The sequence below is a fragment of the Carex rostrata genome, chromosome 2 (genome assembly GCF_964058835.1).
Source record: "Carex rostrata chromosome 2, lpCarRost1.2, whole genome shotgun sequence".
NCBI lineage: Eukaryota > Viridiplantae > Streptophyta > Magnoliopsida > Poales > Cyperaceae > Carex > Carex rostrata.
The window spans coordinates 7,838,404-7,852,069 of record NC_135919.1 but is presented as its reverse complement, the minus strand read 5'-3'; the positions used below and the strand labels follow the sequence as shown (position 1 = coordinate 7,852,069).

At 33.2% G+C, this 13,666-nt stretch overlaps 2 protein-coding genes across 2 annotated transcripts; both read right to left on the bottom strand.

Moving 5' to 3' along the window:
- Nucleotides 1-1,134: 1,134 nt before the first annotated feature.
- On the bottom strand, nt 1,135-3,951 carry LOC144572359 (uncharacterized). The gene is made up of 3 exons (XM_078321906.1): nt 3,817-3,951; nt 1,916-2,072; nt 1,135-1,321 (listed from the first exon to the last, which is right to left on the bottom strand). The coding sequence occupies exons 1-3, from the start codon at nt 3,817-3,819 to the stop codon at nt 1,275-1,277; spliced, it is 207 nt and encodes a 68-aa protein (XP_078178032.1). The 5' UTR covers nt 3,820-3,951; the 3' UTR covers nt 1,135-1,274.
- Nucleotides 3,952-5,502: 1,551 nt separating this feature from the next.
- LOC144549428 (CASP-like protein 2B1) lies at nt 5,503-12,387 on the bottom strand. The gene is made up of 3 exons (XM_078298158.1): nt 12,146-12,387; nt 6,961-7,093; nt 5,503-5,864 (listed from the first exon to the last, which is right to left on the bottom strand). The coding sequence occupies exons 1-3, from the start codon at nt 12,334-12,336 to the stop codon at nt 5,631-5,633; spliced, it is 558 nt and encodes a 185-aa protein (XP_078154284.1). The 5' UTR covers nt 12,337-12,387; the 3' UTR covers nt 5,503-5,630.
- Nucleotides 12,388-13,666: the final 1,279 nt, after the last annotated feature.

The window sequence follows — 13,666 nt, the reverse complement described above, 5'->3', positions numbered from 1 at the left end:
GCAAGAGTTAAATTTGAGACGTTGTCGTTGCAACATACAGAAGTAACTTGCTAGTTATTGAATATTGAACAGATCAATCAACTAATGATTGATTTCCTTCTTCTTTGTTTAATGGTGCTGGTCGAGATTTATAGCTCATAATATTTCCGTGTGCCATTGTGTTAAACATTGATAGAAACTCAAGGTTCATGAGAGAAATGATGAGGGAAATCTAGACCTACCACCGTCAATGGGAAGAAAAGATATACGAAGAAAAAGTGAAGAGACAAATGATTGAGGGTGTTGAGAGGCGATCTCTTCAAGAAATTAATAATTAACATGAGTTGGTTGAGAGTGTGAATGAATCGTACATGGTTTCTACTACAAAACAGTGTTTGAAAACTAAGCAAAATTGTACTGTACACGGGTTTCTTAGTTAGAAACCGTGTATGAAAATTGTAACCTTGCTACAATTTAATTGACCATGCGTAGATGAACTTGTGTACAAATTTGTTTGAGACTAAAGAGTTGATTGTTGTTGTTTAACAAGAGTTGTATACATCGATATGAGAATTTTGATCAGGTTAGATCCAGATTATTTAACTTCAATTTGTACAGGTCTTAAAATAGACCACCTATATCCTAAATAAACTACAAATATTTTCAGCTAGGCTCCGAGTCTATACCTACAATAGGTCAGTACCGCAAGACCGAATCCACTGCCTCCAGAGTCATTGTCAGTGGGCCCCCAATTCAAAAATTAACAGTGACTGACTCCACCCGACAATAACTGAGGGGGCAGGATTTTCCTGCACCCGGGAGCACGTGATCTCCTTCCCAGTACCGCATGGGATACTCTACATTTGAAGGGTAGTTGGTCCCGGACATCTACCAAAACGAAAATAGAATATCAGAAGAGGTGTTGAAATATTTTAGGTTTACTACGGAGCATATGCCCAAAAGCACAGAAATTCATCGTTGCACCTTTTGACTTGCCGAAGTTTGAAATGAAACAAATGGTTCCTTTAGGGGTGCAATTGTTTGAATATATACCGACCATCTGTTCAATTTAAGGATAGCACCTTAGCACGTGCTGTGTATTGAGAAATGTCATAACTAGGTTTCATCTAAAACATCCACCAAACAGTAATTACGTTCTGTTCAATTTGGCATTTATAAATATAGTCTTTCAAGTACATACGAGAACATGCTGTATCTTAAGATATCTAAATATTAACTCAAAACAGCATAACAAATAATACAGAAATACTCGAATTCCCGTCACTCGCAAGCCATTACGCCATTCCACCGGTTGTGGCCGTCCTAATTATTTGGAATAAAGCTGGCACAGAAAAAAAATAAAGTAATTACTACACAACATAAATATTAAATACCAAAAGAATTATCAGTAATCTATCAATGAGATATTAAAAGAATTATCAGTAATCTATCTATAAGATATTAAAAGAATTATTTATAAAACAGCAACACTTGTGGAATCATTGTTTTCAGGTACACCCAGTAAGTAACTTTCTACTTTCTAAACAAATCCTCATTAAAAGATTCTGGACCATCCAAAAACAGTGATTTTCAATAAATCTAAAAAAATAATAAAAAAATTTCAAAAAATGTAAAATTTGGTCTCCAAACACATATTAATATGGAGAACAAGATGAACGGTTCGGATCGACCGTTAGGATTTGAAAACTCGAATATAGAGCCTTAGCACGGTAACAAATCGTAATATGCATAGTACCATAGACTCACTCTTAATTTATTATGTTTGACCTAGGAACAGCACCTTTGTACAAATTTTGGAAAAATAAAATAAAACAATATTGCAGAAAGTTTTTTGTGGAACAGCACCCTTGTAACAATTTTGAAAAACAAAATATTAAATATTTGTGGAAAAAACAGCGAGGAGGAATAAACTTACAAGACCCAATGACAACAAAAACAAAGAAGCCAATCACAATGGGGCCCACAGGATAATCGCTCCCTTTTTTCACAGTCGTCTCAGGAACCGCTCCCCTCTTGGTTATGTTCTTTTGAAACTTTGTCACCTTTTTGTCAGCAAGGCGCTTTGATGTAGTCTGCACAATGAAATGGATAATATAAGAACCAAATTTCTAAGCAAGCTTCATAAAGGCGACTTGAGGCGTTCTTGTGTTGTTAAGAACAAAAAGAAAATCTAAGTGAACTCCCTTATTCCAAGTGTATTGCAAAAGAACAGGCATGTTGGACACACATGCCGGCACGCACAGATAAGAACACGTCGGCACATTTAACATAGGCACGGCACGTCTAATTTTCCTATTTTTTAAACATTTTTTCAGAATTTTTTTCAATTTTTTTACTACTTACAAATTACAAATATTTTCTCAAATTATACGTGACACAAAAATAATACAAAATATTTTGAAAAAAAAATGTAATTTTATTTATTTCCAATTCCCTGGATATTTTTCCAGACTTTTTGGACATTAGTGCTCATATACAGTCTTTATATAATTAATTCTAGATTTCTACCAGTCTACTATAATATTGCCCGTGCATCTTTCATTTGATTGTTTTAATTATGGTTATATATAGATATTTCATAGATCAATTAAGATGGAGGAGACACATTTGGAGTATAATGGGATAGAGTGTAATGATGGCAGAAAAATAGGTGGTGGAATAGAGTGAAGTTTGCAGTTAAATCCTTCATTTTGCACATACGCCTCTCAATGGGCGGGTGGGTGGGAAAAATAGAGAGATTCCACTGGCCTTAAAACTGGATGGGAATTGGAATAAAAATGTAACAGCACCATGTTCATTCTGTCACATTCATTTAAGAGTTGCATTTATAAAAGATATGTCGAGATTGGAAAAAAAATCTTTACTCCGATCTAAACCTAGAATATTTTTTTTTCAGACTATTCCACTATATTATCTCATTTCTACTGATTGTTATAAGATTCAAGACTAAGCAAAACTTTCATCCTACAACTTATTTCAATTTTCAGCTATCTAATAAAATTTCTACATAATTCTGATAAACATCTCCAGCCTAACCTCCTAGACATACCTAATCTAGAGTATAACAAGTACTTTAACTATCTATGAAACTCCCTTTCTGAAGTATCTTTTCCTCTCTTTTGTGAATATAAATATCATCTCTATCCCGATTTGACTCTATTAGCAACCCCCACCCCCAAAACCTTCCCAAAAACACCATCAGAACAAAAAGATTATTCTATCTCATGTGAACCTTCAGCATGTGAGCCTTAATCCAGATGAAATCTGACAATATATCTCAATTTATCCCAAATTATCAGAAATTATCATAATGTGTAATGGCCAAAACCTATAGGGGTTAACAACAAACAGCAGCAACAGTTGCATCAGATCAGCAACATTGCCAACTGTGTGACACCAAATAGATCTATAAGATCAGATATCAATCAACAACCTATCTGATTCAATGTAATTTCCATCCAAAATTTTCAGAAACATAAGCTGTTTATCAGGGGATCAAGTAATTAAAATTGTAGTGATTGCCACCAGTGCCTCTCAATCCCATGAGATCCCCTTTGCGAGATCAAAAGATTGAATAAAAAAAGAGCCTCAAATAGTTGAATATCAAACAACCTAACCAATTAATCATCGAATAAGACGAACAAGTAGACACCACAAGTTCAAATCTAATGAAAATTAGGGTTTCCAGGTATATAAACTAAATAATTAAAAAAAAAAAAAACACGCCAATTCCGATCGGGTCAGAAACAAGAAGTGGCAAGAGGAACGAGATCAGACTTGAAGAAATCAAATCCAAGAGAGAAGAGAAGGTCTTACCATTGGATCTTGCCTGGAGAAGACGGGAAATTCGGATTCTGCGAAGATGAGAAATCAGATACCCACCGCTGACCCGTGCGCGTTTTAGGAAAGAGTATGCGGAGTTTCTACGAATACTAATATATTGAGAAGGGCATTCTTATTTCCAACTTACCTCCGGCCCACAGGCCTTTCTTTGAGAAATCAAATCCATTATAAGCTATCCGGCCCGTTATTAAATCAAGCCCATTTTAAGCTCTCGGGCCCGTCTTCAAGAAATCAACCGTAGTCGGACCTCATTTTTTTGAAGAATAATTTCATACATACATGAGATATCTTGTTAAAGAAAAAAAAAATAATCTGAGCTCTCAATTTTGAAAAGAGTTGAAATTTGGAACAAAGACTGGTACCGGCTCTAACTATATTGACATCCGAACAAGAAATTTAAGTGTCTGTACCTACTGTACGGTTTGTATCTGGCGGAGTCACCTCCTTATTTTTCTATGATTTTCTTTGCCCATTCTAAATACTCCAACCTTAACCATTGTGTGTTTATATTTCTTATTGGATATTTAACTATATTTTGAGTAGAACTAGGGTGCTCTTAAGTTCACCAAGTCCTTTGTGAATTCAACTCTAAAATCTATCGGAATGACTTCAAACGAGTTACTTACGAGTGATGCGTTAAAATTAATTTTGTATAGGGTGAGGTGGTAAAAAAAAAAAAGTTCAAAAATCAATGCATTAAAATTAAGTTATAAACTTTTTTAATTATAACCGTTTGACTTTATACTAAATTAATTTGAAGTTAGAAATTTTCGCATGTAGACGCCTTACTCGTAAGATAGATGGGTTTCAACAGTTAGAATTCGTCGTTTGAAACCAATCTGAAAGATTTTATAGTTGAGTTTACAAAGAAGCTTAAAAGATTTTTCTTTGAAAGCAACAAATTTCATTTTATTTATCAATTTTTCTATTGGTGCTAGATTTGTATGATATTTTTAACATGAGATGAGAGTTAAATTTCTAATATCATCTTCAGACACTATACTTGAAACCTAAGATCTTCAATTCAAAGAATAATGTGTTATCCAAGTGTGTGTGTATTTTTTTTTATGGTTGAAAGTCCCATAGGCGATCGCATTGATAAAAAGAGATACAAACAAGCTGTTACATAATATGAGATAACGAGTATCTATGAAAGCATACAACTGTAAACAAGCTAACAACACAGAGAAAATATATGTGCATTCCGTGGATACAAATTTGATCATCCATGCTTGATTGTAATGTTAGGAGCCTATAAATTGTTTCCGCTGTGCACATATGACAGCCGAGAAGGTACTGAATCAAAATTTATAAATGTGCTAAATGTAATTCTAGATAAATTTCTACTATTCCATTGACATAAACTTTTTAATTTCGCCTTGACTCCAGTACAACCAACATGCATTAATTACAATGTGCAAATTCACTTTGCTAATTTCATAAGCAGAAGCTAAATAAACAGGATTCAAATGTAATAATTTTACCAGTATAGATCTGTTGGCCAAAATGTGTCAGCATGTAATAATTATGTACCTACTGTTTCGGTTTACCTTACTGTATGGCTTATATAGTCCTGCCCAAAGTAATATCAGCTACATATATCAGTATAACTAGACTTTAAATTAGGTATTTTAAAACAGCATATATCATTATAAAAAATAAAAAAAGGAATGCATCTATCAAACAAAAAAAAAAGTACATCTCAGTTATATATTCAGCTTTAAGAAACTAAAACTACTAATTTACGAAAAACAACCCGCTCTTCTCCTAGGTCACAGGAAACCTCTCTAAATGAACCTGCTATCGTACAATCGGAACAAATTGAAGGCTGATATGCCAGAAAGACAAATGCTGGCCATGCTAACCAAGAAGGCCATTGCAGCACCCTCTCCGGACTGAAAGCAAAATTGTCGAAAGATGTTGCAAGTCTTCATCCACTGGAACTCCGGCTGGCCATATTCTGCTATCACCGCTGCTTGCATTGTTGCAGCTATAGCCGACAGTGTTACGTAAGCCGTTATCTACATAGAAAAAAAGAAAAGAAAAAAGTGAAACCTGGATTCTAAGACTGTTAATTTCAAGGTAAACATTTGACATTCAGAAGTAATTAAGAAACAAAATTAGTGTTACTGTTATGTGTGTACTATGAATTAATTTGAAGGCTTTTATGATTAGCAGGCTTAGAATTTTCCTGATGAATGAAGCTATGGTATTATACATAGCGCAAGCGCATATTGGTCTGTACTATGAATTAATACATTTGTTTGCAATATTTGTATAGTCAATCTGAATCGTTCAACATGATTCTCACATGAAAATGTACTTGTAAATTAAATTTTTTACAATATTTTTACTATTTTTTAGATAGGTAAAAAATCAGAACTTTTAATAGATCAAGTGATTTTCTATCTATTTAAATTTTTTTTTTAATATATAAATTGTAATCCACAAGTACATTTTCATTAGAATCGTTCAAGTGATTTTCTATCATATGAAGATCATGTTAATTGAACTGTTCAAACTGACTATTTGAAAGCTTTTTTTTTTTTGAAAAAGTGGGAATTTGCCCACCGATTTCATTAGAACGACTATTTGAAACTTATAAATGAAAATATTGATCCATGGTACGGATCAATACACGCTATGCATAGTACCGCACTCTTTGCCTGACTACATTCAATAGCATGCATGCTTAGGTACTGACATGCTCAATTTAAAAGGAATTGGTTCTAAACAGATGTAGGTAATTGGAAGAGTTTATTTAAATACATATTGCTATAAATAAGGCATATGTATTCTATATAATTTAAGTGAAATTAGACACAACTTCCTTTTTCGTGAAATTATCTCTTGTATCTATCTTTATTATAAGCTCTCTTAAAATTGTAACAAAGTGGTATCAGAAATAAGGTTGTTGAAACAAACTAGCTAGTTTGTGTTTAAACTTAGTATGGTTGAAACAGCTAGCGCAAATAATTTATTCGTTTACAAGACCAAATCATTCATTTAGAAAATTTGAACAAAATGAAAATTGGATTTCATCGAGCATAGGAAATTTAATGGCAATGGAATTGTGAATTATAGATTATGCATATATGGTTGTGTTCAAGTGCTTACTTGATCAGAAACGAAGATGGCCCACGCAACAGCTCTACTGGAGAGCATGAAACCTTGCAATAAACTCGCCACGCATCGCACTAACTGCACCAAGCTGTATGCTGCTACCAAACCATTTGCAATCACCAAATACCTAGAGAATTAATGTAACAGCATGATCAATTAAATGGGAAGGTATTATTGGATTTTTTTTCCAAAGGGTTTTGGATACAATCTCATCCAAAGCTGAGAATTACCGTCTATTTTGCTTTAAAATTCGTGTCAAACAAATTTAAAACTTTAAACTTCAAATGACTCGTTAAATCTAAACCACCTATGCAAAATTAAACATGGATCGGACGGTTTTATCCAAAGCTCTTTGGACACAAACTCCATCAGGTATTAATTACTACCTACTTTTTTATTTGTTGTCCAATTAAATTGATCGTACATGTCACAACTTAGAATTAAAAAAAATGTAGGTGGCAGTACCAAAAGTTCTTTGGTACAAGAACAGCCACGTAGCCCTCATGTGATAGACGTGTTACTAAGACCTTCTCTTTGTTAGTACAGGTCCGGACTTCCATCTCATAATTCATGAATGCGTATCCTCTGCATTAACTCCAAGAAGATTTTTTTTTTAGTTAATGAATCTCTACCCTCTGATTTTAAACGAAGTCAATCTAGTTCTTGTTTATAACTTAAGGAATCCTTTAATATTAGTGCGGATCTAGTTCGCACAAATCTTAAAATAGTTCGGATGGTTGAATTCATTAACTCAAAAAATCCCTTTTGAGTTAAATGCATAGGATACGAATTCATAAATCATTTTCTCTGCATTAACGCACCGAGTTTAGATGCTATCCGTTTGTTAATGCAGAGGATGCAGACTCGGAAATCTCACCAGTACAGTTTAAAGTTATTTCACTTTGGTTGCTACAATTTGATAGTTGTATCTCTATGAAAAAAATATTAGAATGAGGATATGATAATATGCATATTATTATGGAACGATTTATACTATGCATCTATATTTTTATTTTGTGAGTCCAAACAGTCAATTACTTGATCTTCAAATGTATTTGGTGATCAATTTTTACATTTTTTAAATTTATTTTACTATTATTTAGGTATGTTATAAAATCACTTGATTTAAAAATTATGGATCATCCGAAAGCAGTAATTTTCTATCTATTTAAAAAATAGTAAACAATTTTTAAAAAATATATAAAATTTAATTTTCGACAAAGTATTCATATATAAATTACATTTAACGATTCAGATCAACCTTTTCCAATTTTCTTTAAGGTTAGCTAACAATTTTATTAATAAGAAAATCAAATTATATGTACACAAGTTTGCACTTAAAAAAGCTCCTCATAAGGCCCTGTACAAGGGTCCCAATCTAACTTGCCGACAGTGCCAACCTTTTGCAATTAAAATGACCTATTTTAGTTGTGCTGTTTTTCATAAGCCTCTTTCTTTTTTTAACAATAGCAAGTTGGCAACTGCTAACAGCATTTAGGTCACATGTCACAACTCTATATTTCCAATGACATCATCATTAATTAAATCCAGCAAGCCCGAACCAATTGTTTCTATATTAAGTTTATTTAAAGCGGGACTATTTGTTTCTGTGGCTATTTGAAATGAGAGAAACAATATCAGTGTGCTTTGAGATTCATGCAGAAAGAATTTAAGTAGTCTGGATTTTTTACATATCTAACTCAAAGTTTGAGATATATCAGAAAATGTTAATTCCAATTTGGAAGAGGGGCAATTCGATAGGCATTGAATCAAATCCGGTTTGATGTTTTCATCGTAGTTATCTGATTGGTATTGAGATTTATGAGGATAATTTTAAAATTCATACTGATCAAGTTTGTCCAAATCTTAATATGAATCGAACAGTTCTGATCAGACTTCAGATCAAATTTGATTTGATGCCCGTGGACTGCCCTCACTCCTACAAATTTCTGGCAATCTGCATTAGAATTAAGTCTTAAGGAACCGATGTTCGGTTGTTTTAATATGTAAGTGATAACTAAGAAAGCTAAAGAAAGAGGTAATGATGCCTTAAGATCCGGACAAAATGTTAAAGTCCAAGCAAAACGAAACTAAAGAAGGTGTTCTTAATCCGAACTAAGAAGTCAATGTTCAACATAATTAAGCAACTAAGGAAATTAAAGAAAGCTCCTTTAATCTTTAGAGGAGGTTTAAGGAAGCTTTGCCAATTATCCGTATATTGAAAACATAAATCATCCTGTACTTCCCTCGTCCTGGATTAAGAATAAGGGTAATTATAATATTCCCCGGCTTACCATCCCCCATCTATCCCCCGTCAAAGTAGATCAATTTTCTAACTGTAATTATCAGTTTCAACTAATTTGTGGTCCCTACAAACTAATCTTTTTCTTTACTGCAGGGGTCTTCAACCATTTTCAATTAGTCAACCTACCTCCACCTCCATGAGAGCACCTCCACCATCTCCATAGATCTGGTGACATCCCAAATTGTTGCGTGCTTCATCTTCTTCCCTTCTACGCCTCCATACACGCTGTCTACTGACCCGACCACTAGAAATCTTACCATCTCGAAAATCTCCACGTCCTCTCCCACCGGATCCTTCTTCCCTGGAGCTTGTCGTTCGTCGTCGTCGGAGGATCGCTGGAGGATCGCCGAGGATCAGCGGCTAGTATTGATTCTGTTAGACTTCGGCCTTCTTTGCTTCGCTTCTTTGTGCCGAGAACCACCGTCACGGTAGCACCAACTAGGGCTGATGTTGACAGGGACTCTGACAACTCAGGTGGGGGTGGAGCAAGGGCTGACGTAGACTGCACAGAGTCCCTAAATCGCATGGTCCTGAGCTTCATGGAGGACAATATGAGATGAGCACCTTGCACACCACCTGTTTGATAAAATGTCTGAGAGAAGGTTCTTAACTGAAAGTCAATTTTTTTGTTAGGTTATGTTATGATATAGAATAGTTGTTAACTCTATTCAATGGTTTGTTCACTATATTATGGATTGTTCATGTATTTTTTTTAGAATTCAAAATTAGTGTATTTCTGTTTTATAAGGTGTACATATTTTATTTTTGAGGTGTGAATACTTGATAGTTTTGAATGAATACCTGATATAATAGGCATAAGACAAAATATACTTTCTGTTGTATTAGATGTACATGTTTAATTTGTGCAATGTAAATACTTGATTTGTTTGATATGAATACTTGATATACTTGTTTGATCGAAGGTTGTACTGTTTGTCTAGCAAAGACTAAAGCTTCAAGTAGCGAGTTATTTTCAAAGAACAAAGCTTCATTAATGATGAATTAGGTTTCACTAAGAAATGACAGAAAAAAAAAATTGAAAGAAATAGAGGTATGAATACTTGATATTTTAGTTATGAATACTTCATATCTTAGAAATGAATTTTTCAACGTGTATTTATGAATACTTCATATCTTAGGAATGAATACTTCAACGTATATGTATGAATATTTGTCATATTACACATTAATATCATCAATTTTAAAAGAAATTTGTAACAAAATACATTTACCTAACAATATGTTGAAATAAAATACTTTACAATGTAAATATTCACACATCAATGTACGAGTGTGAATACTTTCTATTAAATTTGTTTTTTTTTATAATACTGTTATCATTACTTCAATAGTTTTGTTTTGAAAAAAATAGAGGTATACGAATAAATATTTTATGTCTTAGAATGAATACTTTAATGTGTATAAATGAATACTTGATATCTTAGTGATGAATACTTGTACAACGGACACCTCGAAAGTATGTCATCGTGGATCTCATTTGAAAGATAAAATTGTGTAGAAAACATTAATGACGATGATGAATATTTTTTACATTTGCACTTGCACGACGAGGGTGAATACTTTATCAATAAGAGATGAATATTTGTGCAACGGACAATTCAAAAGTATGTCATCATGGATCTCATTTGAAAAATAAAATTGTGTAGAAAACGTTCGTAGTTTTAGATTTGTAAAATTCGTCACAGATCGTCAGAAATATTGGTTAGATTGAACGGAGAAAAAAAAATCATCTCTAAAAACGTGTAAAAGATGGATGAGTGATGTGTTCAGTTTTTAAATTTGCACTTGCACGACGAGGATGAATACTATCTCAATAAGGGATGAATATTTATGCAACGGACAACTCGAAAGTATGTCATCATGGATCTCATTTGAAAGATAAAATTGTGTAGAAAACGTTCGTGATTTTAGATTTGCAAAATTCCTTATAGATCGTCAGAAATATTGGTTATATTGAACGGAGAAAAAAAAATCACCTCTAAAAACGTGTAAAAGATGGATGAGTGATGTGTCCAGTTTTTATATTTGCACTTGCACGACGAGATGAATACTTTCTCGATAAGGATGAATACTTATACAACGGACAACTCAAAAGTATATCATCATGGATCTCATTTTAAAGATAAAATTATGTCAAAAACATTTGTGGTTTTAGATTTGCAAAATTCTCACCGATCATCAGAAATATTGATTAGATTGAACGAAGAAAAAAAAATCCCACCTCTAAAAACGTGTCCATTTTTTTTTTTAAATACTTGATATATTAGGTATGAATACTTGATGTGTTATAGATGAATACTTGATACATTATAGATGAATACTTGCGCGCGTCAGTTGTAAAATATTTCAAATATTATGTGGTCCCCAAATAGTAAGTGATTCCCCTAGATAGTTAGTAGTTATTGAATTAGTTAATGACTGGAGGATGAAATGAGAAATTGTTACAGGGAGATAACTAGATGCTCCCTAAGAATAAAAGAATAATACTCTTGATTGAGCGTGGTCCACTGGTCCTTGATCCTGTCGGTGCATACAGCTAGCGGTCCCGGTATTTCGTGCTCTTTGCATGGTCATGCTCGTCACGAACTAAACTATTTTGTAACGGATTTTCTATTGGTCACTGAGGTGTTACTAATAAGACCACCTCTTTATTAGTTAGTTGTTACCCTCAGTCCTGTTTTTACTGCACACCTTTTCTTGAGAAGAAAAATATTTTGGGTTAATTTTATTTGAATCGGGTAATTGAACCGAACCGGTACAGTTTGGGAAGGAAGAGAAGAGTTGGGAAGGAAGAGAAGAGAATCTAAATTGAAAAGAAAAATTATAAAATTAAGATCGCTTAAGATAGCTTACACCATAGCCTTCGAATAAGTGAACTTGGCCGTCTCTTGAACGGACATGACCACTTTGACCTCTTTATTGGTTACAATGAGAGCAACCGCAGTCGCTCCGAGCACCAATGCCGCGCACCTGAGCGCAACCTCCCATATCTTCACCTTCCTCTCCGCTCCCTTGAGCCTCTCTCCTTCAAAATAGACAGCCATATATATATACCCTCTGAAGTCTCCACTTTTCCTAACCTCTTATTGCAAAGGCCAAAGGCTATATATGTGTGTGTGTGTATTTCTCAGTTGGTTAGCGCGATTTAAATGCTCAGATGGTGTGTCCATCCAATTCCAAATTAAATGCTCATGTCATCCATCGTTAGGTGGTTGTGTGGTGCTTTCTTCTTCCTATTTTTCCTCTAAGCATCGCTGTACATGTGACAAAATAGGAATTTCTTTTGCTGCCAAATCGGGTTATTGGATCGTTAATTTAATCTAACAACACATCCAATTAAATGAAAAGAAGGTTTTGGACCTAATTAAAGTAACGGGTAAAAAAACATGTATCTAAATAATGTAACGGACAAAATATGTAAACTTCTTCCAAATAGTTTGAATCTTATGAACCTTATCCCATAACACTGTAAACCATTTATTTGAATAATGTAACGGGTAAAAAAATTCAAATTTCTATTTTTTCAATTTGTTTTTTCAAATATGTATCTAAATACTACTTTCAATTGTTTTGAATTATGTAAATCTTATCACATAACACTGTAAATCAATTGTTTGAATATTGTAAACCGATAAAAAATTTCAATTTTTTTTTCAATTTGTTTTTTCAAATCTGTATCTAGATATTATTTTTAATTATTTTGAATTATATAAATCTTATCACATAACTGTGTAAACTAAAGTATTGAATTCTATAAACCTAAATTGTAAATTTTATCTTTTTTTACGTGTTGCTTTTCAAAAACTACAATTTTATATTTTGAATTATGTAAACCTTACCTGTAAAACTCTATAAGGTGGTGCTGTAAATACTGTAAGGGAGCGTTTGGTTCGCGCTATAGGCCATTCCAGGGAATAGAAGGATTTCAGGGAATGCCATTCCAGGACATGCGTTATTACCATGTTTGGTTCGCGCATGACTATTGCTTCAACATTCCCTGGAATAAGTCATTCTCATGTTTAGTTCGCGCATAACTATTGCAAATACTCATGTTTTCACTTTTTTTTCAAGTTATTAATTAAATTGTCTAAAAAAACTTACTTAGTTGTCATAAATATAAACCGAACATGGTCAAATTAGAAACTAAACCAAATATTATAGTTAATTCTCTTCCATGTTTTTAAATTTTTTTAATTATTTAATCAAAGTTTTCCACATACTAGAAAAAAAACTTATTATATCATATATCACCATATTTGTTTCGTTAATTATAAATAAAAATTAAAGATAGAGAAATAACAAAGTTGTACTGACATAGTTTACAGCAAATCATCTAAAATACCAAGCAAGCAAATAACAACAGCTTTCAGAAAA